General features: G+C 61.6%; 3 protein-coding genes across 16 annotated transcripts; 1 reads left to right on the forward strand and 2 right to left on the reverse strand.

Annotated features, from left to right (window-relative positions):
- Positions 1 to 877: 877 nt before the first annotated feature.
- On the forward strand, positions 878 to 12,631 carry SNPH (syntaphilin). 12 transcript variants are annotated; one of them, XM_065032179.1, is made up of 7 exons: positions 1,304 to 1,449; positions 1,559 to 1,615; positions 2,254 to 2,316; positions 2,916 to 7,524; positions 8,240 to 8,440; positions 9,176 to 9,325; positions 9,988 to 12,631. In XM_065032179.1, exons 4-7 carry the CDS (start codon positions 7,382 to 7,384, stop codon positions 11,117 to 11,119), a joined length of 1,626 nt encoding a protein of 541 aa, XP_064888251.1. In that variant the 5' UTR covers positions 1,304 to 1,449; positions 1,559 to 1,615; positions 2,254 to 2,316; positions 2,916 to 7,381; the 3' UTR covers positions 11,120 to 12,631. The 12 variants fall into 12 exon arrangements, with proteins under 12 accessions (XP_064888254.1, XP_064888251.1, XP_064888256.1 ...); XM_065032184.1 differs by having other exon boundaries at positions 8,339 to 8,440; XM_065032181.1 differs by having other exon boundaries at positions 7,447 to 7,524.
- SDCBP2 (syndecan binding protein 2) lies at positions 12,575 to 16,436 on the reverse strand. 2 transcript variants are annotated; one of them, XM_065032204.1, is made up of 9 exons: positions 16,116 to 16,436; positions 15,490 to 15,557; positions 15,304 to 15,382; positions 14,976 to 15,079; positions 14,640 to 14,801; positions 13,625 to 13,800; positions 13,372 to 13,543; positions 13,161 to 13,252; positions 12,575 to 13,052 (listed from the first exon to the last, which is right to left on the reverse strand). In XM_065032204.1, the coding sequence occupies exons 2-9, from the start codon at positions 15,541 to 15,543 to the stop codon at positions 12,998 to 13,000; spliced, it is 894 nt and encodes a 297-aa protein (XP_064888276.1). In that variant the 5' UTR covers positions 15,544 to 15,557; positions 16,116 to 16,436; the 3' UTR covers positions 12,575 to 12,997. The 2 variants fall into 2 exon arrangements, with proteins under 2 accessions (XP_064888276.1, XP_064888277.1); XM_065032205.1 differs by having other exon boundaries at positions 15,304 to 15,379; positions 16,116 to 16,433.
- Positions 16,437 to 18,379: 1,943 nt separating this feature from the next.
- On the reverse strand, positions 18,380 to 26,401 carry FKBP1A (FKBP prolyl isomerase 1A). Of its 2 annotated transcripts, none has more exons than XM_065032209.1 (5): positions 26,266 to 26,401; positions 26,083 to 26,130; positions 20,528 to 20,640; positions 19,675 to 19,827; positions 18,380 to 19,377 (listed from the first exon to the last, which is right to left on the reverse strand). In XM_065032209.1, exons 1-4 carry the CDS (start codon positions 26,300 to 26,302, stop codon positions 19,699 to 19,701), a joined length of 327 nt encoding a protein of 108 aa, XP_064888281.1. In that variant the 5' UTR covers positions 26,303 to 26,401; the 3' UTR covers positions 18,380 to 19,377; positions 19,675 to 19,698. The 2 variants fall into 2 exon arrangements, with proteins under 2 accessions (XP_064888281.1, XP_064888282.1); XM_065032210.1 differs by having other exon boundaries at positions 18,380 to 19,380; positions 26,266 to 26,400.
- Between the last annotated feature and the right edge of the window lie 29 nt (positions 26,402 to 26,430).

Consider the following 26,430-nt stretch of genomic DNA (forward strand, 5'->3'; position numbering starts at 1 on the left):
CAAGCAGCTCCAGCGCAGCAGAGGCGATAACTCGTTAATTTTCCTCTCAAGGAGAGAGGCCGTGCCGCGGATTCACCGGGAGAGAGGGAACAAAAGGAGGCAGGAGGCGGGCAGGGAGGGATGAGAGGCAGGACACAGGCGCATTGAAATCCGTCTGCGTGTCGCAATAAAGCAGGAACAAATCTTGCAGGAAATAGTCCAAGAAGAAAACCTCTCACTTATTTGCAAAACAGGTTTGTTGGAGCCCCAAAATAACCGCAGGGGAGACACAACAGGAGCCTGCAAGGGCCTGGGCAGCACCTGGTGTTGCGCAGTGAGTTCTCTGTGTGTGCATGCACGTGTTACATGTACATATGTCACACAGGCAGGACATTACGTGTACATATGCCACATAGGTGGGATGTTACATCTATATATGTCACATAGGTGGGATGTTACATGCATACATGTCACACAGGTGGGACATTACATGTACATATGTCACACAGGTGGGATGTTACATGCATACATGTCACACAGGTGGGACGTTACATGTATATACATCACACAGCTATATGTTACCTTCTCCCCAGCTCTGGAGGGGCAGCTGCAGCCAACCCCTGCCCCACTCCTCACCACAGGGACCCCAACACCTTACCCAGTGCCTTCCAGTAAGCGCCCAGCAGCCTCCCCCTAGACGTCTGCTCATTCAATAATTAGCAAAGGTTACGTTCGAGAGATAACAGAAGATGTGTAGGTAGAACCATGAGTAACCAGACTGTGCTCGAGAGCCCAGCCGCGCCGTGCCAGCGATCATAGCGTGATTTCCCCCCAAGCGAGCGGGGAGGGCTCGGAGCGAACCCGCTGTGCTGACATTTGCTGCTCTTCAACCCCGGCCTGGCAGCCGCCGGACTGACCGTAGGTAGTTAATTGCGGCAAACGCTCCCATTTATTTATTTATTTTCCTTTATGAAAGTGCGTCATTAATTAGGCGCACGGATGTCCTCAGAATTGGACTAATTAGGTGAAAATTACAACCGGGGGTGGGGGACGGGACTCCGAGGGCCGGGTGTCCGCAGCGCGGAGCCGGCCCGGGTTCCACCGCCGCCTTCCTCCTCCTCCTCCGGGGTTACGCGGGGAGAGGAGCCCAGCGCGACCCGGCCCGCGGGCTCCGCCGCCGGGGACCAACCTCCAAAACCGGCTGGTTTTTGTCTTTTTTTGTAGTTTTTTGCTGGGCTGCGCCCCGGCAGAGGGGAGTTGCCATAGAAACGGGGGGAAACCCGGCGGGGGGGGCACCCGCGCCGCCGTCGCTTTAAATGCGCAGAGGAGGGAGGCAAATTACGCAGCTGCGAGGCTCATCCCTCCGTCCCTCCCTCTCTCCCTGTCTTCATCCCTCCCTCCCTCCCTCCATCCATCCCTCCGCCGCCGCGCTCCCCGGCCGCCCCATCGCACCCATGGAGGCCGGCGCAGGTGATGGAGACGGGGGAAGGGGTCGGGGGGGCTGGGGGGGTCACACCGCGCCCCGCTCCGCGCAGCCGCCGCCGCTCACCGCCCGCTCTCTCCCTCCCTTTCCCGCCAGGTCGCTGAGCCCCCCCGCCGTCGCTGCCGCCCCGGACACCGGCGGGGCCCCGCGCAGGTGAGCGGGGAGCGGGGCGGGGGGCGGCGGGGCCGCCGTGACTCATCCCTTTGGGCTGCGGACTCCGCAGCACGGGGCTGCCAGCGCCGCTCCCCATCGCGGGGCGAGGGGGGGCAGAGGGTGCGTGGGGTGGGTCAGACATCGGGCCCGCGGCACACGCGCCGGACCCCACGGGGTGCACCAGCCCCGCGTCACACCCGCCAGACCCGCAGTGCGTGCACTGGACCTGCATTGCATGCACCGGACCCATGGCACACTCACCAGATCCACATTGCATGTACCAGACCCACACTGCGTGTGCCTGGACCCACATTATGCACGCCGGACATGCATCACAAGCACTGGACCCATATTGCATGCACTGGACCCACAGAGCATGCATCAGAACACAGCACATGCACCAGACTCTCCCTGCATACACCAGACCCACATCACGTGCACCAGACATTCACCACACGCACCAGACCCTCCCTGCATGCACTAGACCCACATCACATGCGCTGGACCCTCCCTGCATGCACCAGACCTACATCTGCTCATCCAGCATCCAAATGTGTCTCCTGGCACCACGGGCGTTGCAGGAGCCGCTGTGCAATTGAGACTTTATTATTTAATGGCTTAATGCTCCATCTCCGAAGGGACACAGAAAATCCAGGAGCTGATTGATGAGCCGGGTGCTCCTTTTCTCTCCTCCCCGCAAGGTCAGTGCTGCCGGATTGTCGCACAGAAACCTGCTGCTCTGTGTTTTTTGGGCTTAAAATACCAGCATCCTCCCTCTCCGGGCAGTGGGTGTGTTGTGCCGTGACCTTGTGCAAAAAAAAGGTGCAAATCCCAGTGTCTGGGGCTGCGGAGGTCCCTGGCAGGGGGGTCAGGAGGGGCAATGCCTCGGCAGCGTTGCAGCAGCTGGGGCGGGAGATGCGACATGTTTGAGTAGGCCATGCCAGGGGTGTGGGGACTGATCCCCTGTGACCATCGTCGCTCCCAGCCCTGGTCTATGGTGGGCGGTGGTCTGGGGAGACCTGGTGCCACCGTGCGGGGCTGCGGAGGGAGGAGCAGCTGTTGTGCTGGAAGCTGGATTTCTCTTCCATCTTTTTGCCTGTGGAACGGGCTCCTCTTTCTGCTTATGGGTCCTCAGCTGGGCTGCCCAGTGCAGCAGCAGCACAGGGTGGGCTGTGGGGTGTGATCCCAACCTGCCAACCCCCCAGGCTCGGGTGAGACTGCGGGCTCTGCATCCCGGCTGTGCTGCTCCCACTCTGCTGCTACAGCATTTGTCAGAGAGCTCTTTTCCCTTTGCCTGCAGAGGCCCCAGCAAAAGACCAGCCTCTTCCCTCTGGTCAGGCACCTGATTTTTAGCTAATGAGGGCCAGGAATTGCCACCTCCCTGTTTGGCACTGCAGCCGGGTCAGCTGGAAAAGTGATGAGCTGCATAACCCGATCTTTTCGAATGGTCTCTATTTTCCTGTAATCTCTGGGTGTCAACTCAGCATTTTATAACAAACGAGAATAAAAGGAGGTGCTCCTGCGTTTTGTTACGTGATACAACAACTCTTAGCAAAATTGATTTTTCTGGTGCTGTTGCATAAACATCCTGTGTGTTTTGTCCCTGCTCCTGCCCCAAGCACTCTGCTCTGGTGTGAACTGGAGCATCTCCCGCTGTCCAGAACCAGGTGAAGCGCTATTTGCCTTGGGATGAGCCCGTCTCTGCTGGAGCAGTTTCCCAGCCCCTGGAGATGTCACTGCTCCCTTGGAATCTCCTGGGAATGAACAAATCAGCCCCTGCCTCCCCAAAACTCCCCAGTGTCACCACTGTGCTGGGCAGCCGGCGTTGGCCTCTGGCAGTTCAGATGGCGCCCGCGGCACTGACCCGCCTTGGCCAGGCTCTGCCAACCCCGCTGCTGGATCCTGCTCCTTCCCAGTGCCACCCACTGCATCCCAGTCCCTTCTAAACACAAACCGATCCCAGCATTGCTGTTGTTTTGGGGACACAGTGCTCTGTCCCGGATCAGGTGGCTGCTTGTTTGCTGTGTTCAGTGCTTTGCTTATTTTAAGTGTGAAGGAAAGAGCAGAGCTGGTGTCAGAAAGGCAGGGATGTCTCCTTGGGAGCCCTTTTTGTTCCCTGGAAAAATGAAGCTGTGATTTCCTCCCCCACTTTGCTGTCTGCTTTTAATCTTGTTAGTACTGGGAGGCTGAAAACCTAGGAAAGGACCCGCAGGGAAGGCGCCTGCCGGCGTGTGCCAGGCGTGGTTCTTCTCCCGAGGTTTCTGTGGAATCGAAGCTGCTCTTAGATGCTTGGGCTTGGTGCCACCATTGCAAAACGCTCCTAATGCAGGATGCGTCAAAGGAAATAAGGGAATCTGGCAGTGTGCAGGGTGACGGGAGCCCCGACAAAAGAAGCAGTGAGTGATAAAACTGGGGGAACGCAGTGAGCGACTGCGTGCCAAGGGTCGGGGCTGCCAGCCGGACCTGCTGGCTCCTGCATGTCCCCGCAGGTCAGGATGAGCTGGTGGGGCAGCCCGGGCCAGCGCAGCAGCTGGTTCCTTCTGAACCCTGCAGACGTGGAGCAGAGAGACGCCCTGGGAGCGAGAGAGCCTGTGGTGGCGAAACCTCCGGAGGAACAGGCTGAGGAGCCATCAGCGGCCTCGCCGAGCCGGTGGCGAGGGGCTGTCCGGGGTCTTGTGGCCCCGTTTTCCTGTGGAAGAAGCTTCTGGGAGGAGTGATTCCTGCCCAGCCTTGTCTGCCTGTTGGGGGATCCAGCGCCAAGTGGGGAAGCATCAGCATTCAAAGCAAAGAGGCAGCTCAGCAATCCCAAAATGATGGCTGAACTACAGTTCTTGGGGAAATGCTCTCCTGGGGCACTGGGCTGAGCCTCAGTGTGCTCTGTCACTACTCTGTCACACATCTGGCTTTGTATCGCCATCATGGTGGGGTGATGGTGCCCCAGATCCCTGCTGCAGCTGGGTACCATAGGGGGGTGCGGCTCAGGGCCGCCCAGAGCCCCGTGGTGTCACCACCTGGGTGGTGGCAGTGTGGGGTGTCTCCAGCCCTGGGGGCTCCTGTACCCGCTGTGCTCCCCCCTACGGGGTGTTGGCTCCTTGTGCTGTGACTCCCGGCTGTTTCCTTACCAAGAACTGTCGCTTTTATTGAGCGTGAATTCCCTGGGCTGATGCTGTTGCCCACAATAAGTGCTGTTTTGTGCTGTTGTTTTCAGGAGAGCTGCCTTTCCGTTCCACGATGGGCTGGGAAATTCATGGGGAGTTTTGCTTTTTTGCGGCTGCAGGAGGGAGCGTTCACCCTTGCAACAGGCAGCGTTCGTCCCGCCTGTCCCCCAAGCTGCGTTTTGGGGGTGATTTGCAAGTTGCTGGAACAAATATAGGTGGTTTGCAGTGTGATCTCTGTATCTGGTGTAAGTTGGACTGTCAGACCCTACCCTGTACCAGCACCCCTGGGCAGCAGGAGCAGCAGCAAAGACGCTGCACTGAGCACTGTCCCCCTGGCTCAGGGACAAGCTGATGTTCCCCAAATCGCCTGGACCTTGCCCCTGTGTCTGTGCACTCACGTGGGCCGTGGCTGTCAAAATCTGCATTATTGCACACCTGGGCTGCACTGCGGGGCTGGGACTGTGTGTCCCAGATGGATAATGGTGCGGAGATGAGCTCTTTGGACGTGGGAACAGCGTTTGCCGCCTGTGGCGTTGGGCTCAGCGCCGGGTTCTGGTGCCAGGTTCATGCTGCTTGAGGTCTCGCTGGAGCCTGTGCTGGGTACGCGTCCTCTCCTCTGGGGCACGAACTGCTTTGGTCAGCTCTGTAATGACCAACCCACAGGCCAGCGATTCTCCTGCATTTCTTCTGTGTCCTGCAAGACATTTCCCGTGTTCCTCACTCTGCAAAGGTGAAAATAAGGTGGAGGAGGGTTCCTCTCCTGCTGCTGAGGCTCTCAGTGTTTGTTTTTGGGGTTTTGTCCCCGTGTTGAACAGGAGACACCTTCCCTGTGTGGGGCCAGACATGGGCAGTTGTGCCAGCACCATCCTTGTTTTTATGGCATTTCTTCATTTCTGCTTATCCTTGCAGCTTTGCTCTGGCTCCTGCTCCAAGCCCCATCTATTAGATGGTTTCTAGATTTTAGTGACCTGCTCTTGATCACTCTCCTGTGTTTCCTGGCCCCTGTGACTGCTGTTTTCTTGTTTGCAGGCTTGCGGCGTGCTCAGGGAGGTGGTTATTCAGCTTTGAACGCTTCTCCTTTCCTCTCTGCGGGAATGGACCACAAATCTCCGCACAGCCCTGCCCAGGAGCCGCTCGGGGAGCACCCTGCGGTGTGGGGAGAGGGACGGGGGGCCCTGCTCTGCGAGACCCCGCAGCCGGAGCCGGCTGTGCCGCAGCCCCGCGTGGTGCTGCCGGAGGATGCTCCCGCAGGATGCTCCCGCCGGCGCCAGGGCCGCGCTCGGCTCCTGCGCTGGATGCTGATTCACGCTGCTGCATGAGCAAAACCCGCAGCACCGGCTGTGCTCGCTGCCGGCTCGGGAGCCGTTATCCGGCACAGCAGAGCGCTCCCTCCCCATGCCCGGCTCCTCCCCACTGTGCCCATCCCAGGAACCCCTAAATCTTGATCACTGCATCCCAGGGGTGCTGGCACCCCCTGGTGTAGGGCACCGCAGCCATGCATCGCCAGCTCCTCTGCTCTGGGCTCTGTGGTGCCCTGGTGTGAGGGTCAGGGAGCAGCGCATCCCAGGCAGAGCAGAGGCCTGGGCTGGTACCGCGAGCTTTGAGCATCAGGCAGGAGGTAGCCTGGAAGACCCCAGCCCTGGCATGGCAAATGCGAAAGGCTGCATCAGGGTGAGCTGGCCGTGCCTCCCCTTCTCTCCTGCCTCCCCGTCTTGTCCTGGACCGGGGCTGAGCAGCACTTGGCATTTCCCGTCACCCGTCGATTATCTGCTGGCTGGTCCCATCGCTCCTGTTGCTCTGGGCTGGAGCTGCCAAAATCTGGGACAATACCGGCATGTTGAATGGGCTTGGGGATGAGGAAGGAGCCTGAGCGGTGTCCCCGGCCGTCCCCAGCAGCCTGTGACCGTGGTGGGACGTGGCGGTGGTGCCATGGGATGCTTGGCAGGATGGATGTGCCGAGTAGGTCCTTTCCAGAGCTCTCCCTGAGCTGCTGCCTCCTCTGCCGGCTGCTGCCGGCCCCTGGCTCTGGCCTATTTATTTACAGGAGCGAGGCTCTGTGTTTCCTGAGGGATTAGCTGCTGCTGCCGCATCATGCGGGGATCTGGGCTTCCTCACCCAATGTCACTGCTGAACGGGTGATTCTGACTTAATGAAGGAAAAAGAGGTGCCCAGCCTGTGCGTGGCCAACCACCTGCATGGGGGGAACTCAGCGGGGTCCGGGGCTGGGTGTCAGAGCCCTCGTGCCATCTCTGCCCCGAGTATTGTCACCACTGCAGGTGCCCTGTGTCCCTGCATGGGAACAGGGACCTGGGGTCATGGGAAAGCTTGTCCCATGCTTGGAGACTGGCAGGAAAAGGGGCTTTGGACCAAGGGGATGGAGCGGGAGCAGGTTGTGGGAAACTGCCAGCTGGGAGGGAGGGTGGGCAGCAGGTGCCTTTGCCTTGGAAGTGGAGAAATCCCTTGCCCTGTGGTATCTCAGTGTTTCTGGCCTGTGGGAGGTAGACAGGGAGCACAGCTGAGATGTGCAGGGGATACAGGCCACATATGTCCTCACAGAGGTGGCTCCAGGGTCTAAACTGATGCCCAGTGCAGGGGCTTACCCCTTCGCATGGTTCCCGTCTCCCCGGGCCCTTTCTCTGCCTTCACGCCCTCTCTCTGTTGTTTCACCCGCAGTTTTCCCGCGCCCAGGACCCGTGGCACCGCGGCGATGTCTCTGCCGGGGAGCAGACGCTCGTCCACCGGATCACGAAGGTGAATATGCTTCGGCCTTTCACCCGCGGGACTGATCACCAGCGCCCACCTGGCACCTCTGGCAGCAGGGAGGGACCGATCACCCACCCACCAGCTGCCACTTTTCAGCACCAACCCCCAGCCCCACTTTTGGGGGATTGCATGTCTCTGCTCACTGCACAGCACTTCTCTGTCTGGCATGCAGCCCCCAAGTGCTGCACCCACTGTCCCCCTGTCCGTCCTGCTGCCGGGACCGACCCTTCTGTCCGTCCGGGCAAAGGCAGGTGGTGGTGGGGGGACCCAGCCCTAAGGGGTGCTGGGGTGGGGGCGGTGATGCTGGGAGGTGTAGCCATTGAAAAGCCTCTCGCTGAGTTAAAGATCAGGAGGATAAAAAAAAAAGAGAGAAAGAGGGAAAAAGAAGCATTTGTTCCCCTCCAAATGTCTCCATGACCTGGGATGCTGTTATTTAGGTACCGGCTGCCGCCAGCAGCGTGGGCAGAGAGAAGAGGCAGCTCTGCCCCGGTGTCGGTGCTGAGCCGGCAGCTCAAGCTCTGCCGGGGGCTCCCAAGGGGCTCCCGGTGCTCGGGGTGCGGGGATGCCACAGCAGTGGGGGGAGCGGGTGGGCAGCCCCCAGCCCTGCCTTTGCACCCCACCGCTGTGTCCGTGCCATTTTGATCCCTGCTGTTTGTTTTGTCCTTTTGTCTTGTGTGTCCTCCTCGGTGTGGTGGTTTGGCAGCCGCGGGCTGTATGGACGGAGTGGCTTTGCCTCCTTCTTTAAGTCTTCAGCACCCTCAGCCACTCGGCCTGAGACACAGCCTCTTCTCCCTGCCTCCAGGCGCCCCTCGCCCCCCGGGAGGGACACCTACGGCACCTCTTCGCTGAGCAGCAGCAGCAATTCAGGCTCCTACAAGGGCAGCGACAGCAGCCCCACCCCAAGGTAACCCATCACCCGGCTGCTGGTGCCTGGCTGGGGACAGGAGCGCAGGGGCCGGTGGAGCGAGGCTGTGCCCATGGTGCCGGAGCCGGCGGAGCTGCTGGTGTGTCTCGCCAAGACCCCACCATCCTCCTCCAGACCTCTCTGCCACTGTTGTCCTGTCTTCCCCGTCTCCCCGCCTGCCAGCCTGGTGCCCTGTCCCTCTGTCCTGCCGTGGCTGTGGCTTGCACGCTGCACATGTCCCCCTGCTGCTGCACCCCAAGGGACATGTTGGGTCCTTGGGGACCCAAGGCACACTGGACAGGAGCTTTGTTTCCATCCCCTTGTGCTGCCCATCCAAGGTTTGGCAAGAGCTGGTGTCAGCCCCGCTGCTCCGCAGGGATGTCCCAGCGAGCTGGGGCGTAAACAGCCAGGCACCACACTGCAGGACGGGCACCAGGGCTGTCCCCAGCCGCCTGCCAGCTCCCAGAGCTGGCATCACATGTGGGAGGACTTGAGGGGCATCGCAAGGTCATGATGCTGCCTGGCTACTCCAAACGTGATGCTCCTATCTCTGGCTGGAGGCTGCTGGTGCTGCCTGTCACCACACATGGGGGTCTTGGGCCACCCTGCTGCCATGCTGGAGCGTCTTGTGTGGCACACAGCTCTCTGTGCCACCCAGCCCTGTTCCCTGGCCAGCCCCTGCTCACCCGTGCCAGTGCCAGCAGCGGCGGGTGGGTGACAGCCATGTCCCCGCAGGCGCTCGGCCAAGTACAACCTCTGCAGCGACAACCATGGGATCAAGCCGCCAACGCCGGAGCAGTACCTGACGCCGCTGCAGCAGAAGGAGGTTTGCATCCGGCACCTGAAGGCTCGCCTGAAGGACACGCAGGAGCGGCTGCAGGACAGGTGAGCGCAAGGACAGTGGGCACAGTCCCAGGCATGGGAGCCACTGGGCAGGGTCCCAGCACCAGCCACCAACACCCGCGGTGGCACCTCCCATGTGGGATTGGTCCTTCTGGGCGCTCTCAGTTCCCAGAGCTGGGTCTCGTCCTCGGGCTTGTGCCCTGGCACCAGGTTCACGGCTTTGCAGCGGCATTGCAGGCATGCAGTATGCTGGCATTGCCGCCCGTCCAACTGGGCAGCCACAATTTGGGGGCCACAGCACCCATGTGTCCCACCTGTGGTGGCTGCACCCTCCCCTGCACCCCCGGTTAAGTCTCTGCCACGTTTTTTCTGAATTTCAGCGTCAGAGAGTGGCTAATCCCCATCTGCTCCTCTCGGGCTTAGGCACGTCCTCGCTGGCATGCCAGCTGCCACGCACCCACCCAGGGCACCTGCCTGTCCCCACGCAGCCCTGGGCTCTGTGTCCCCTCCAGGAAGAGACCAAGCATCCCTTTGGAGGGTCCCTGAGCATCCCTCCCGAGGGTCCCCAACCCCCTGGATCCATCCCTGGATCCAGCTGCCCTCGTCACTGGGAGATCTGGCTGGCTCAGTGTGGGGCAGGTGAGGATGCGGCTGTCCCTGCAGCCCCCTCAGCACAGCAGCCATTCCCTCCCCATCTCTCGCAGGGATGCTGAGATCGAGGACCTGAAGACGCAGCTGTCACGGATGCAGGAGGACTGGATCGAGGAGGAGTGCCATCGCGTGGAGGCCCAGCTGGCACTGAAGGAAGCCCGCAAGGAGATCAAGCAGCTGAAGCAGGTCATCGACACGGTGAAGAACAACCTCCTGGAAAAAGACAAGGGGCTCCAGAAGTATTTTGTGGATATCAACATCCAGAACAAGAAGTTAGAGACGCTGCTGCACAGCATGGAGGTGGCGCAGAATGGGGCGCTGAAGGAGGAGGGGGCCGGCGAGTCTGCTGGGGGGTCCCCAGCCCGGTCCCTCACCCGCAGCTCCACCTACACCAAGCTGAGCGACCAGGGGGCTGGGGACCGCAACGTGGGGGGCTCACAGACCATCTCGCTGGACGAGGGGGCCGACAGCGGCTTCGTGGGGGCGGAGGACGCTCCTGGCCATACGGACCCACTGGAGGGGGGGAACGACCCCGGCGCCCGCCTGCCCCAGAGCACCACCTATGAAAAGCTGCTGGGGCTGCGGGGGGGCGTGGAGGCGGGGGTGCAGGCCAGCTGCATGCAGGAACGGGCCATCCAGACGGACTTCGTGCCCTGCCAGCCCGACCTGGACACCATCTTGGAGAAGGTGATGAAGTCCCAGGCTTGCAGCTTGGGCAGCCCCACCTCAGTCTGGGTCTCCGAAATGGAAGACATGATGCCCGTCCCCGAGCTCTCCAACCCCACTGGGGCCACGGACCTGCTGGTGGCCGAGCCTGACGCCGCAGCAGCGGGTGGCGGGGCCGAGGGGGGAACCCCCTGCAACCCGGCGGTGCGGCAGCCCCCCAGTGCCAGCCCCTCGGTGACCATCGCCTGCACGGCGGAGGAGGAGGCGACGGAGTCCACTGGCTGTGAGGCCGCCCCGGCCAAGAGCTACTGGAGCCGCCACTTCATCGTGGATCTGCTGGCGGTGGTGGTGCCGGCTGTGCCCACGGTGGCCTGGCTGTGCCGCTCGCAGCGCCGGCAGGGCCAGCCCATCTACAACATCAGCTCGCTGCTGCGCGGCTGCTGCACCGTCGCGCTCCACTCCATCCGCAGGATGGGCTGTCGCCCCGTTGCCAACCCTGGGGGCAGCACCCAGCCCTGATACCCCCCTAGTGCCCCCCACGCGCCCCCATGGACCCGACTGCTGATTGTAAAGCCCCGGCATGTCCCCCGTCCCGGGGTCCTTCGTCAGCTCTGGCTCATTATACAGCCCTGGGAGGAAGGGGAAGGGGCCAGGGGGAGTCTATGGGGGTGTGGGGATGTGCTGTCCCCCCCTAGCTCCTTTGTCCCAGAGGAGGGAAAGGACCATTGCTGGAAGAACGGTGTCAAGTGCTGATGGGGTACATGGCACTGAGCACCACGCTGCGACCCCCTGCCCCACGGACACAGCTGCTGCAGAGGGCCTGGCTGCTGGGGGGGGGGCTGCACCCCCAGGGGGGCTCTCCCCCTTCTCTGCAGTCACATTCTGGTTGTTCCTGTCCTGCCAGGGACGGGTGATGGTGAGGAGCCCCTGGCAGCAAGGAGAGCCGGGGGGGGGGCCACAGTGGGTGCTGGTTGCACCACGACAGCAAAGTCCGGGAGGACGGAGGGAACCTGCCCAGACACAGGGTCAGGTTCAGGGGACAGTGGGACTTCATCGCACACCTTTGTCACAGCCCAGTCCAGTGTCCCCCTCCCTCGATCCCTCTCCAAACCACCCATGGGTGGGAGATGCCTCCCACACTGGAACAGAGCCCCAGGATGGCTCTGGTGGCACTGGGCGGCCCCAGGGGAGCCTCAGTCCCTCCCTTTGCTTTGCACTATGTTCACTTTTTTTTTTGGTACAGACTGAAGCCCTGGTGTTGGGGGGCTGAGGCAGCAGTGAGGGGGGAGAACCCCAGCCCTGGCTCTGGCTGCCGCGCAGTGGGACTGGGAGCTCTGGCGGTGTCGGCAGCGGTGATGCCGGTGATGCCGTCCTGCGCCAGCGCTCCAGGATGCCTTTGCCGGGGGCAGCAAGGGGTGCGGGCAGGGGGGTGCGGGCAGGGCCGAGCGCCTTCGCCTGCTCCAGCCCAGCCGAGTCCCCACTTTGCTGGTGGCCTCCGGAAAAAAAAAAAATAATGCCTTTTTATTTGAAAAGCAAAGACAGCAATGATTGCTCAGCGGGGGCTGGCAAGGTGTGAGACTTGGGGCTCCCCCCGGGTGCGCGGTGCTCCCGCCCCCACGAATGTCTGTGGCTTCTTCGTGACTTGAACTAACGGTGTTTCCCCCCCAACCCCACTCCACCACCCACGGGTGCTGCCGGCCAGGGGACTTGGTGATGCTCCACGTGCCGGCACCCACCATGTCCCACATCCCCTGCGCTTCCCCGCATCCCCTGTCCCGCACGGGGGGTGGTGGAGGCAGCAGCACCGGCTGCCAGGTGTAATATCTGGGGAGAAACAGTGGCAAAGCAGCCAGGGCGGGCGCTGTGAGCGGAGCTGGGATGTACGTACGCCTCTTGTGCAATGTATTTGTGAATCTGTGTACACGTCTGTTAGACTATCCAAAGCTTTGCCAAGAAATAAATGTAACAACTATATTTGAAAGACAAATCTATATAATATATTTTTAAAATACAGAACTGAAAAAGCTGTAACCCCCCTTTTCTTGTTGCCCCTGTCCTGTACGCGCTGTCTGTGGTGGATGTAATAAATGTCGCTGGGTCTGTGTCTGCTGTGGCTGGAACCAGCCTTTGGCATCAGCCCCGAGGGGCCTGGCCCAAGCGGGGACACGGGGGGACATGGGGACCCTGGGACAGGGGGAGGCATGTGCCCCATCCCGGCTGATGAGGGGGAGGTGAGGACATCCCCGCTGGGGGGTCCCCTCGTGCCACCCAGCAGCCACCAGCCTCTGTAGAGTCGAGGGGTTTTGTGCTAAAACAGCTTCTCTTGGGGGTGCTGGGAGGTACCTTCAGCAGCCCCTCCGAGCTCCAGCGTCAGCCCCTGGGACGGCAGCGATGGCGTCACAGGTCAGGGACGGAGTGGTCCATGGCCGACTTCATCAGCCCCGGCGAGAGCCTGGGGACAGGGACAGGTGCTCAGTGGGGACACCCAGGGGGGCGCTTGGAGGGGTCCCTGTGGGACAACAGGGGGGTGGGGGGGGGCACCATGGCCCCGCAGTCTCACCGTTTGACCATGTGCTCATAGATGACGGTGGGGATGATGGTCAGTGTGACGACATTCCCGGCCCCCGCCAGCACCTCTGAGAGCTGTTTATCCTGTGGGAGAGAGCAGAGGGGTCCGGGGGGGGGGGGTCAAGCTCTCCCCACCCCCCCAGCAGTCCCTCGTAGCTCCCCTGGCCCCATCCCGAGCACCCCCGACTGTGCACAGCCCCCACCTTCATGCCGATGACGTTCTGGCCGTTCACCTCGCAGATGTAGTGGTGGACGAGGAGCCCGTTGCGGGCGGCAGAGCTGTCCTTGGCCAGCGCCACGATCTTCCCCTTCTTCACCACGACACCGATTTGGCCATCGCTGCCCTTGTGCAGGGTGACAGTGCGCTGGAAAGGCCTGCAGGGAGAACGCGGTCAGTGCTGGCAATGTCACTGGCAATGTCACCAGCAGTGTCACCAGCATCACCTGCCTGCTCACCTGTCCCGCACCACCATGACAATTTTCTCCGGGGACGCCTTTTTCAGCGCCCGCTGCGCCTTGTCGCTGCTCCAGCCCGTGCAGTTCTTGCCGTCAATCTGCAGGATCTGGTCACCAAAACGCAGCCCCACCAGCGCCGCCGGCGAGTTGGCCTTTACCAGCTGCACGAAGATGCCCTGGGGACACAGAGGGAGCGATGGCACACAGGTACTGGGCAGCCATGCCATGTTAGGCACCACGTCATACTGTGCCGTGTCACATTGTGACATGCTGTGCCACTTAATGCCACACATTGCCATGCCATGGTGCACTGTGCCATGTCACGCTGCTCTGTGCTGTCATGCTTGTGCCATGCTGTGCTCTGCCCTGCCATGTCATTGAATCACAGAATCATTTTGGTTGGAAATGACCCTCAAGATCATCGAGTCCAACCCTTCCCCTACCCTAGCACTACCCCATGTCCCTGAGAACCTCATCTCCATGCCTGTTCAACCCCTCCAGGGATGGTGACTCCACCACTGCCCTGGGCAGCCTGTTCCAATGCCCCACAGCCCTTTGGGGAAGAAATTGTTCCCAAGATCCAACCTCAACCTCCCCTGGCACAACTTGAGGCCATTTCTTTGTGTCCCTGTCTCTCCTCAGCTCCTGTTCTCCAGCTGAACCCCCCAGGTCCCTCAGCCGCTCCCATCACACTTGTGCTCCAGCCCCTTCCCCAGCTCCATTCTCTCCTCTGAACTCACTCCAGCACCTCAAGGCCTTTCTTGTCTTGAGGGGCCCAAAACTGACCCCAGGATTCGAGGTTTGGCCTCCTCAGTACCCAGCACAGGGACGGTCACTGCCCTGGTCCTGCTGGCCACACCAGTGCTGGTACCAGCCAGGATACTGGTGGCCTCTTGGCCACCTGGGCACATGCTGGTTCATGTTCAGCCACTGTCAATCAACACCCCTATGCTGTACCATGCCAAGCTGTACCATGCCATGCTGTGCATAGCCTCACACTGGCCCAGCCCCTCACCTGGTCGACGTTTTTGAGGTGCAGCCCCGTCTTGCCCCGCTCATCCTTGCAGAGGTGAATCTCCCGCACGCCCGGTTTGATCTCTGCCCGCCGCAGCCCCGCGCTGTTCCCGCTCAGGGGGGCAACCAGCTGGCCTGGGGGTGGCTCGGCAGTGGTCAGCTCCTGCCAGGGAGGGGGGGATCAGCAAGACCAGGGGGGACATGGGGCACATCAGCCCTCAGGAGACGCTGGTACCTTCCCCAGGCAGGACGGGACCCCAGAGTTACCCCCCTCCCAGTGATGCTGTGACATGGGGACCCGCACAGGGCAGGGGGAGCCGCCAGCCCCAACACCTACGGTGCTGCCTTCAGGGAGCAGGTTCTTCTGGAGCTCCTTGCTGGAGAGAGCCAGCCCCATGTAGTTCTCCAGCTCGGCCAGGTTGGGGTACAGCACAGGTGGCGCTGTGGGACACACCGAGAGTGGCCTCAGCGCCTGTCGTTCCCAAGTCACCACCATCATCTCCCTCCCAGGAACGCCCCAGGCCAGTGGAAAGAAACCCCCAAATCCCATCCCCAACCCACGCACTGAGCTGTGGGGTCTCAGCTGAGCCCCCTGCACAGTGACCATCGCTCCCCCTGCCCGTAGGCAGCCCCTGGGCAGGGGCAGCTGGCAGCAGCCATATTACCGGTGTCAGAGGGGAGCTTCGGCTTCTCTGCAGCCACCGTGGTGGCAGGTGTCCTCACCGCGGCTGCTGCCTGCGCCTGCTGAGAGATGGGGTGTGCTGCAGGCTGTGTCCCCAGCCCCCGGGATCCTGTGCGGGTGGGACCCCATTGGGCTCTGCTCACCCCCCTGTAACACCGCTGACACCGACCTGCAGGATCTGGTGGCCCTTCATGTCCTCCAGCGAGGGGTAAAGCGTCGCCATGGTTGCTGCCGAGCCTGGGGATGGGGATAAGGCGGTTCAGGGCTCGGGAGCCTCTCCCTGAGCATCCCTCCTGGCCCACATGCCTGGCTCCGTATGACAGAGATGGGCTGTCACCCAGGGCCCCCGGGGTGACTCAGGGACATGTCACAAGAGCCATCACCTGTGCCGCTTCCCAGGAGCTGGGACATGGGTACCCTGGGCATTGTTTGGCTGGTGGCAGGTCCTGCTTCCCATGGGGCCATTTCATTGTTCCCCAGATGTGACAGTGGGATGTTCCATGGGAACAGCCCCCCTGACTGCTCCTCACTGCCTTTAAACCCCCATCAGTCCCCCCTACGCCCCAATGCCCTGCACTGTGACCATGGCAAAGCCCAGCCCTGCATCACTGTGTGCCCCAAAACACATTGCCCAAACCTTGGGGCACAGAGGCCAAATCCAGCCCCAGCTCTGAGCCCCATGGGGACCGGGCAGGGTCCTGTACACAGCCCAGGGACCGCAGCATCCCCCCGCTCCCAGCAGCATCCCTGGAATGGGGAGACCCCCCGTCCCCAGCCCAGCTCCCTGGTACTCACCTGCTAGCAGCTCCCTGCTCCCTGTGTCACTCTGTGTCACCCTCCACCTGGCTGCAGGTCTTTTATAGCCCTGCCTGGCTCAGGGAGGGGCCAGGCAGCCTCAGGTGACTGCCACCCCCACAGGTAGGGCACAGGTGAGGAAGAGGAAGAGGAAGGTGAACACAAAGCTGCAAAGGGCCCTGGCACTGCAGGGATAGACAGGGATTGGGATGGTTTTCTGTGGGTTCGGGCATTCTGGGGGAGCAGGGATGGGGCTGAGCCCCCCGTCCCTCCCATTGTGTCACCAACCCTGCTGGCACCAGCACATCACTTGTCCCCACTGCAGCCCTTATGTCCCAACCTGGGCCACTGCAGCTGGGTGCCCCAAACTGGGGACTGGGAGTGCTGGGGGGGGGGAGGGGGGGGTCGGGGGGCGGGCAGAGGGTGTGTCCCAAACTGGGGACTGGGGGTGCTGGTTGGGGGTAGAGAGGGTGCCCCACGGTGAGCAGTGCTGTGTGGGTGGCTCCTCCTGATGCCACCACTGCCCAGGCACGTGGGGCTGACGTGGCTGTGAGGGTGATGCCGTGTCCCGCACCCTTCCAGCTGTCACTGCTGTCCCCAGGGCACGAGTCAGGTGTGACAACCCCGTGGGAATCCCGCGCCACTGGTGGAAACACGGTGAGTGCAGCGCTCAATTTGAGTCAGGGCACGGGGTAGACACGGGCATCCCACTGCCAGGGACATCGGCGTGTCACCCTGGGACCCAGCACCCACCTGCCACATCCCGCTGACAGTGCCAGGGAGGCCACGGGCCACCGTGTCCCCTCCTGCAGGCACCCAGCTGAGCCCAGAGCTGGTGGCCTCAGCCCAGGAGCTTGCTGGCATGGGGCCAGCCCCACTGCGGAGCAGCAGCCGGGCACGTCCTGGCTGCCGGTGCCAGACTGGGAGGAAGCGTTTTATTTACTGGTGCTATTTTCAGCCTGACGGATCCCTCAGCCAGCCCAGGATGGGAGCAGCCCCATGGTGACAATCACATCCAGGAGCAGGGACACATTCTACAGCAGCCTGAGAAGGATCCACCCCAGGGTCTGTGCTGGTCCCAAACCCTCATCCCTGCCTGGAACAGCAGGGGCTGCACGGCCAAGGGGGCCACTGGCCCCAAGCTCCCCCCAGCCCTGGCTCATCTCCAGCCAGAAGCCACAGCACCGCCTGGCACCCGTTAATGATTAAAGCAAAAAGCTTTGCAGGAAGAGAAACCCGAACTCATCCCGAGTTTCCGCCCAGAAGTGGTTGCAGCGAAGGGCAGAGTGCAGTGCTGGCACCCCAGCAGCTCCCTGCTCTGCTTAATTGAGTAGCAATTATGGGCAGTGCTAATAACTGCACAGCCTGACCCAAATCCCACATGACCCTGCGCACGCCTTGGGCTCCCCAAATAGGGGCTGGAGCCCCACGGCTCCTGTTGCCCCCAGTGCCTTCCCCAGCACCCTCCATTAAATACAAACTTTGCCCCAAACAAACCTGCTCAGGAGCTGGGACTTGACACATTATCGATCACAACCACGTTATCAATCATGGCCACATTATCGACCGTGGAGCAAAGGTCATTGTGGAGGAGCCGGATGCCAGCAGCCAAGCTGCAGCAGCACAGGGCAGGAGCGGGGGCTCAGGGGGTCCCACCGACCAGGCACAGGGGGAATCACTGAGAAAAGCACCAAAAAAAGCCCCAAGAGGCTTTTCAGGTCCATGGTGACCTGGCCTGCAAATACCAGCTGCTGCATGTGCAGTGTCACACGTTGCAGCATCCAACCTCCAAAGGGGACCGAAATAAATACACAGAGACATTGACATGCAGCTCTGGAGCTGGGGGGACACAGGGAGCACATGTCTGTCTGTCTGTCCTTCCCGCTCCCAGTTCAGGCTGAGTCAGCCACAATGGCCAGAGGCTGAGAGGGCAATGCTTAAGAGGTTATGGTAAGGCAATTAATTACGCAAATTCCAGCAGGCCTCCATCACCTTCCCACAGAACCCAGTGAGCCCCAGGTGTCCCTCTGTGCCAGGGCCAAGCAACTGAGCAACACCCCAAGCCAGCATAGCCAGAAGCTGTGTCCTGCTGCCACAGCACCCAAAACCCCAGCACAGCACCCACAGCACACCGAAAGCCCAGCAGAGCACCCACAGCACCCCAAGAGCCCAGCAGAGCACCCATAGCACCCCAAGGGCCCAGAACAGCACCAGCTGTGCTGAGCGACAGACCAGGCGAGCGAAAAACCTCCGAGACACCGGGCTGAGAAAAGCCAGCATAAAGCGTTTTTATTGCAATAATAAAACTTGATACCTTTATGCGGTGGAAAAGGAAGTGAACGGCGGCAATTTCTCTTACCAAATGACTAGGCGGGGTGAGGGGGCAGGTGGGACAGCAGCGGGGAAAGCTTTGCATCGTTGTGAGACCAGGCAAGCGGCGATGACCAGCATCAGGTGTCAGGAGAGAACGGTCAGGTCTGCTCAGACTGGGGACAACTGGGCTCTGATGGTTCCTTTCCGGGAGGAGGGGGAGGGGATGGGGCATTTTCTTTGAGCTGACTCCCCACCAGCCTCTCTCCCTTCTTTTGCTGTTTTTCTTTATAGCTAAAGAAAGCTCAATGCAAGCTACTGAATTTTCAGGGCGTGGGGGGGCTCTGATGTAAACCCATCTCCAGAAATGCAAACGGGGCTGGGGTGGGGGGGAAGGCAGGTTCACTGTAAGATGGCAGAGTGAAGCAGGGGCAGAGCAGCCCCCTCTTCCCCGGAGTGACCCCCCGGGAGCGGGGCCAGGCCCCACAGCCCCCCCTGCCAGGCAGGGACCTACACACCATCCTAACGCTACTTCGCTCTCCGCATCCATTCAGTCTCACTCTGCTATGGCTTTTGCAGCAGCAGCAATTCCTGGTTTGAAAACACTGAGAGATCTGCACCAAAATGAATAACTACCGGGTTTCCTTTTGCTCCAATGAGTCCTATCTAAGGGCAGCCTGTCTGCGCTACTGGTAAAACGTAGTCTACACCTGGAACAAAAATAAGATTAAGAACTTGACCCAAAAAGAGTTGAGGTTTACGGTGTATAGTTTAAAAAGACATAAAAACACAATACAAGGAGGAAGAGTCAGAGGCAAAGCTTAGTGACCAAAGGCATTCAATCGGGTGTCAGGTTATACAATGAGTGTAGTGGACGATCGGGAAAAGCTCCGTACAAAGTCATGTGCACTCTTCTTGAAGCTGAGATTCTGGGTTCCTCCATGTGCCAAACCTGCTGGGAGAGAGGAGAAGCAGCGTCAGAGAGCTGCCTGCTCCCTGCCTGCTCCCTGCCTCCTTGCTGCCTGCAGAGGAAACAGGCAGAGGATGGGCCGTGCTTACGGCAAACTGCACCGTTTAACAAAGTCAAGCCCCAAATGAGCGGGAGCACAGCCCCATCCTGCCCGTACCATCCTTCTCAAACCCCCCACTGCCACCACCCCATCCCACCTCCTCACACCCACCTGGGACCAGAACTGGGGCCATGAGTGTCCCCCAAGCCCCAGCATCCCCCCGCTGGCACCCCCCTTACCCGAGGCCGGGGTGCTGGGGTAGGTCATTCCAATTTCATGAGCTCCACGTCAAAAATTAGAGTGGCGTTGGGTGGAATGATCCCGGGGTGGCCAGTGGAGCCATAGGCATAATCTGGGGAGATGGTCATCTTTGCCCGCTGACCAACGCTCATCTGCAGCAGAGGAAGAAACATGGGGGTGTCAGGAGATGGGCAGAGTCACCAGGTGAGTGACAGTGAGAGGGACACAGACCTGTTCCCAATCCCGTCCCTACACTGGGCAAGAGCAGGGACCCAAGCTGAACAAATTAAAGGGGACAGAAGAGTAAAGGGAGGAACATCAGGAGGAAAAGGCAGGGAGCATGGGCTACAACAGCGGCAGGGGTTGGGATGCTCCTCACATGAGTGTTTTTAGGACAGGCAGGGAGGGCCAGACCATTCCCTAAAGCCACCAGTACCCCCGTGCTGCGTCCCCAGCGGCACAGGGCGCTGGCCAATGTCACTCGCGTGGGCACCGCAGCCGTGCCGTGCCCACCGGGCCTCCCTCTGTGTGGGCTCCCTGGGGAGCTGGGGGCCCAAGTGCTCCCCACGCCGCCGTTCAGAGCTGACTCAGCGCAGAAATGTCACTGCTGAGTCACTGACGTGCCGTAGGTGTTCCCGGGGCCCGGCCCTGCTCCATTCCTGCCATCTGGCAGGTGGCAACGCAGAAGGTGATATTCACACCCACACCTCCCAGCACTGAGGGGGCGGAGGGGCGGAAAACACAGGGGAATTAAAGAAAAAATAATAAAATAAAATAGAGAACGAGCTGCATGCAGCCATTTCTGCCCACGCCGCAGCCCCCCAGCCCCGCACGGGAGACGGCGAGAGGCACCTGAGCGACTCCTTCCTCCCAGCCGCGGATCACCTCCTGCTTCCCCATCACGAACTTGAAGGGCTTGTTCCTGTCGCGGGAGGAATCGAACTTCTTCCCATCCTCCAGCATACCTGGGAAGAGAGGGATGGAGATGACGGTGACACAGGGGACACATGCATGCCTGTGACCTGGCAGCCTGAGCCAGTGACAGTCACCCTGGGAGAGCTCACATAGCCCTGAGTCAAAGACATGTTGTGGCCCAGCCTCCTTTGCCCTGCGGAAACACCTGACAGGGTGGCATGGAGGGGAAAAACCCCACCAGAACCACCCCCAGAGCATCATCCAGCCAGGCAGGACCAGCCATGCAACAGGGCAGGATTGCTGTTTTGACCTAGAGACGAGCGCTCCTCCGGGCGCCCAAGGATGGAAAAGGGGGAGCAGAAGGAAGGGAAGGGGAAAAAACTCTTCCCCACCTCACAGCACCGCTGCCAGATGTTTTGCAGGCAGGAGGATCAAGCTGGCGCTTCCCATCCCACCAGCAAACACCCCTCCCATTCCTCGCCACGGGCAGCCTTCCGTCCTCAGGCACCCAAAACCACCACTCGGGGCTCTGGTGCCCCCACCTCAGCTTCAGATCTCCCCGTACCCCCCGGCATCCCGCTGCCAAATTGTTCCCGGACCCGGGAACGATGATGAGGAGCAGCAGCACCAAGTGCTGGACACAAGTGCCCGGGGCAGCTCCCGTTCCCCCTGCACATGCTGTACGGTGAGGGCTGAGCCAGGCTGATATCCCCAGGGCTAAATATAACTCCCTAACATGAGCAAAAGAAGAATTTCCTCCCCTCCCTTGCTCCCTGCCTGACCTTCTTGGGGAATCTCGGAGCTGGAGCTGCCTTATAGGAGCAGCAACTCCGCCGGATGGCGGAGTTGCTGCTCCTATAAGGCAGCTCCAGCTCCGTATTAATGCAGCCCTGCAGTAAGAGCAATTAATAAACTCTCCTTCACCCCACGAGCAAGAGAAAATGCATTTGCGCAAAAGATGCCTTGGGGCATCTCAGCCTCGGCTCATGTCGTGACAGCGGCCAGAGCGAACGGCACACAAACCACGAGGGTGATGGGAAGCACCGAAAGGAAAGAATAGGAAAAAATACATCACCTTTGCAGAGGCAACAAGCACCAAAACCTCTTGGCTGGCAGGAAGATGTAGGAGGTGGGGGCCAGCGGCCCCATGATTCAGTCAGTGAGTAAAATTAAGCTTTTAATTTCATGGGGAAAAAAATAAATCTCCGTTCTAGGACTATGAGCATCAGCACCAGCTCAGCCGGTCAGGCCGCAACCCTGGACTTTGGAATAGTAAATCCGGAGTTTTCTCATTTCCTCCTTTCCAGGGTAAACCTCTTGTTGCTAAACCTGCTTCCAGCTCTGTCTGGCAGCGCTCCCCGGCGCTGGCTTTGCTCCTGCCCGGCGGGGACGCTGGCAGCGGGGACACGGGACGGGCCATTCCGGCTGGCACAGGCAGCGCTGCTGGGCCGTGACACGAGCTGACCCCGAGCTCAGTGCCGAGCCCTCGGGCGCTGCAACGAGCTGGGGCGGCTGCAGAGGGACAGGGGGACATCTCATGCCTGCACCCACAGAGGAAAATCCCCCAAGGACAAGGCAGCACAACCCTGTTTGTCACAGCAAACAGGGACCTGCAGGGCACCCTCCGCCTGCAGAACTGAATTGCAGTTAATGCCCCATTTGGGGGAATGTAAGTGCACCGTCAGCAGTACGGGAGGTGCTGCAGAGCCCGTGCAGGAGCGGGTGGCACTGCCTGTCCCTGCGCCGAGCTCACCTGCCCAGGTCTGGCCTCAGGAAGGCATTTGGAGCTGGCAGCGCCCTGGTCACAAGACAGAGGGACCAAGGGACAGAACTGGCTGCAGCACCCAGGGGATCGATCCCTCGGGCTGCCTTGAACCAGGAAGGTGCAGATCGCACACAGGAGCTCGTCCCTGTGCCCAGCACGGGGCTGCCGTGCTCCCCCAACCACGCCAGCAGAGAAAACAAAGCGGCTCTGATGCCTCGGAGACGGCGTCCTCGTCTCTGGCACTTCCTCTGCCCATGTGGCTCCCAGGAGATTTCTCCAGCTCTGGACAAGCACGAGCAACCATTTCCTCATCCCTGAGCATGGAGATAACAAGATCTCAAAGCTATTACGGAGGCAAAGCATCCACTGGCAAAAGCAGTTGCCCGGCCAAGGCCCCTGGAGGAGCAGCCACCCCCAGCACAGCTCCTTGCCCATGGCCAACACTGGCCCCATGAGGACAGCAGAGCCCATGGAGGTTGGTTATGGACCCGCCTACCCCAAGTGAAAGATCTGACCGCCCTGGAGGTCTCGGCTGGGCTATACGGACACGGGGGGCCTCGGAGGAACCAGGGTGAGGAAGAGCGGGAAGCTGCGGCAGTCGGGGATGGAGCAGGGGGCTCCCAAGAGCAGCCCTGGCTGGGGACGGGCGGGCAGCGCAGCTCTGCCAGGTCTCTGCCACACTTGGCAGGCAGCAGCCGGGAGATGCCGGCTGCAACGTGCGATTTGGCTCCAGTCCCCCTGCCCCCGGGATGGGCAGAGGTGTCAGAGAGCGGTGTTGGAGCAGGCAGGGGCAGCCCTGGAGACAAACCTGTATGCTGGGGTTTTGCCGGTGGGATGTGGAGCCCCACCCGCGCCCCCTTCATCCCCAGCTTCCCAAAACAGGAAGGGAGAGGATGAGAAACCCTTCCCGAAAGCCCTGGGGCACCCAGGCAGCTCCAACCCCCTTCGCCAGGACAGGGCTGCCCAGCTGAGTATGAACCCTCCTCCACCAGCACCCTCTGCCAGATGCTTTACACCCCAGCGCCAGAGCTGCCTGCACCAGCGCTGCCCATCACTCCCCCATCTGGACGCAGGAGGGGGCTCTGCCAAGCACTGGGGGCTTTGGGAGAAGGCGCTGAGCTTCCACAGCCGCTGGGCAGCCACACACCTCGGTAGGAAACATCTCGCAAACGCAGAGTGTTTGCTGCTGCTGCTCAAGCGTGGCAGCACCCAGATGTGGCAAGGGGGGACCCACTGCCCCGGGTGCCGCATGGGCAGCACCATGAGCCAGCAGCTGAGGCTGCCCGCAGCCTGCGGCAACGCCCGGGTGCTGGGAAGGACCGTGGTCCCCAGGGAGACAGATCTATGGGGGTCAGGGCTGCTGGCCCCGAACCCCCACCCCCATCTGCTCACTTCTGCACAGCCCTCCTGCCCCACACCAGTTGCTCTGAGCAGTCCCGAATACATCATGGAGCTTCATCCTTGATTTAGTTTCTTTAACAGCCCTTTGTGACAGATTTCACATCACAGGCTGTTTCGGACACCCCACTGCACTGTCCCTGCTCCCCACAGCTTCAGACATGACCTGCACAAAACAGGGACCCGGGACCAAAGGAAGCAGAAAGGGTCCAATTCCCCAAGCTCCCCCCAAGTGCCTCCACCTCTGCAAGCCCAGCATGAGCAACCAGGGACCCGGAAGATGCTCTGTTGTCCCCTCCATCCCCAGCACAGCCCTGCTGCACTGGGGCCATCCGTCTGTCTGTCCCTCACCTCTGGGACAAAGCGGTTGCTCTCAGTAGGGCCAAAAAACACTAAGCAGGAGCCTGGGCACACACAGAAGCAGCCGTCAGACAGCTCCAAATGCCCCTTCACCCTTAGGCCACTGGGGTTTACTTCCCCAAATGTTTTGGGCTTTTTTGTTGTTGTTTTTAACCGAGTCACTGCACATCCATAACCCAGCAGAGCAAGAGCTGAATTGCCACGCACCCATCACAGTGCAGCACGGGCTGGATCTCCCCAGCATCAGCAGGTTTCGGTGCAGGAGCAGAGGGCGGCTGGGGACAGAGCTGGAAGGAGCTCGGAGCATGGCACCCCCAGCACCACACTCTGCTGCCGTCCCTGACACCGCTCTGGGCTCCGTGAGCACCACGACAAGGCCGCGAATCAAAGGTTTCTACCGTTCTGCTGTTTTCTGGCCTCTCGCAGGACAGGCTGCCGGGAGCTGCGCTGCCGACACGGGCACCAGGGCCTGGAGGGGTTTGATTGCTGCTGCCTGCCGAGGTGGGGGGGCAGAAGCTGCCTGCAGAGGAACTGGGGGGGGTAAAGGCCAAAAGGAGACAATAATAACAACAAAAACAATTTTAAAAGAAAAGGAAACCAGAGAACCGCTCCCACGCGCAGCGGATCGCTGCTGGGGAGGGTCTGTCAGGAGTAGGCGCACCATGGAGCACTCTGCCCAAAGACGGGGACGCGAAGGCGGGAGCTGTGCCAGGCGGGGGCCGGGGCGGGCGGCAGAGCCCCGGCTGCACCGCGGGCACGGGAGAGCCAGAGCCGGGAGGGCAGGCGGGCGGCGGGGCTGGCCCCCCGGGAGCACTTGACGCCCTGCCAGCCTCCCTTTGTTCTTCCACCGGAGGAAATGGGGCGGCCGGGGGAGCCCGAGCCGCTTCCTGAGGGAAGGGGAAGGTCGGGGGAGATGGAGGAGCAGCAGATGGGCTGGACGCCCGCCCGGCTGTGCCGGGCCCCGCTCCGCAGCCAGGGGCACCCCCGGCCCCCGCCACGGGCAAGGGGAGGGCGGAAAGTGGAATCGGTTATTAGCAGAAACAGCCACAAATGGGTCAACTCGTTTTTACCCCGGAGCATAGCAGCCACTCTGCTGAGCCAGAGCTGCTTGAAGGGCAGCTGAGGGGGAGAGGAGACCCCCAGGGTGACATTTTTGAGGGTCTCAAGGTTGGGTTCTTTGCCATCAAGCTCAGAGAAGTCTGCTGGAGGACATGGTTAGAGTATGACCCTCTCTCATCGTACACCCCAACCGCTAACAGCACCTGCGCTACCCACACTGAGGTCCCCCCAGAACCGGTGCCCCCGCTGCCCACCCTAAAAACATCCTGGGGTGGGTTGTGGGTCTGGGTCTGCCCCACGTCACCCCAGGAGGGACAAGGGGCTGGGGCAGCAGGGACAGCGCTGTGGGTGCAGGGACCCTGCTCCGACACAGTCAACCCCGAATCTCGTGGGGGGTGACACTGATGTCCCACGGGAGCAACCAGGGTGGGGGCTCTTGGCTCGGCTGCCACCCTGGGACCGCCCCAGGGCCTCCCGGATGCAGGTGGGGGGTGTCCCGCCTGCCAGAGGTGCCCCTGCCCACCCCTTGGGCTGTCTCCCGGTGCACCCCTAAAAAAAGAGGGCTGCACCCACGGGAAAGCTGCCACATAGATAGGGCCGTGGGAGAAACGGCTCCCATGGGGACCACCCCACGGCCACGGGGCACAGCCGGGACCCCCTTCCCCAGGAAGCCTCCAGCCCCCGGCCCCACGGGGCGGGACGGGTCCCCCGGCTCCCCCGGGAGCGCCGCGGCCCAGCCGGGCCGCCCACACCGGCCAGGCCCGGGGTCCCCGCAGGCTGCCAGGGCACCGGGCGGGGGAACAGACCCCGCTCGCCCATCGCGTCCCTCGGTATCGGGCCGGGAGGGGGGACCCTCCCGGTGTCGGCGGGGCAGCCCCGCCCTGCAGGCCCCACGGCGGGCGGCACTCACCCGTGTAATGCACCACGCAGGTCTGGCCGCGCTTGGGGAACGTCCGCCCTGCGGGGAGACACGCACCGATCAGCCCACCGGAACCGGGACCCGCACCGGGACCGGCACCAGGATCGGCACCGGGACAGGACCGGTCCGGCGGGGAGGGGAGCAAGGAGGAGGGGAGGGCTCGCCGGGGCTCACCGTCGCCGGGGGCGATGGTCTCCACATGCACGCCCATGCCGGTGCCGGTGCCGGTGCCGCTCGCGCACCCGCAGCGCCCGCAGCCCGAGGGAGGAGGGGCCACGTGTGCGCAGCCGCCGCCGCCATAGAGCCCGCCCGCCCGCCGCCTGAAGCGGCCCCGCCCCC

This window comes from Columba livia, chromosome 16 (assembly GCF_036013475.1).
Source record: "Columba livia isolate bColLiv1 breed racing homer chromosome 16, bColLiv1.pat.W.v2, whole genome shotgun sequence".
Lineage (NCBI taxonomy): Eukaryota > Metazoa > Chordata > Aves > Columbiformes > Columbidae > Columba > Columba livia.

Coding starts and splice junctions, on each gene's coding strand:
- SNPH (XM_065032179.1), top strand. CDS start 7,382: ATGGTTCCCGTCTCCCCGGGCCCTTTCTCTGCCTTCACGCCCTCTCTC. Junction 7,525..8,239: donor TCGTCCACCGGATCACGAAG/GTGAATATGCTT, acceptor GTGGTTTGGCAG/CCGCGGGCTGTATGGACGGA. Junction 8,441..9,175: donor GACAGCAGCCCCACCCCAAG/GTAACCCATCAC, acceptor ATGTCCCCGCAG/GCGCTCGGCCAAGTACAACC.
- SDCBP2 (XM_065032204.1), bottom strand. CDS start 15,543: ATGGCGACGCTTTACCCCTCGCTGGAGGACATGAAGGGCCACCAGATC. Junction 14,802..14,975: donor TGCTCCCTGAAGGCAGCACC/GTAGGTGTTGGG, acceptor CCTCCCTGGCAG/GAGCTGACCACTGCCGAGCC. Junction 13,544..13,624: donor GTCATGGTGGTGCGGGACAG/GTGAGCAGGCAG, acceptor TTCTCCCTGCAG/GCCTTTCCAGCGCACTGTCA.
- FKBP1A (XM_065032209.1), bottom strand. CDS start 26,302: ATGGGCGTGCATGTGGAGACCATCGCCCCCGGCGACG. Junction 26,131..26,265: donor GACCATCGCCCCCGGCGACG/GTGAGCCCCGGC, acceptor GTCTCCCCGCAG/GGCGGACGTTCCCCAAGCGC. Junction 20,641..26,082: donor CTGCGTGGTGCATTACACGG/GTGAGTGCCGCC, acceptor CTCTCTTCCCAG/GTATGCTGGAGGATGGGAAG.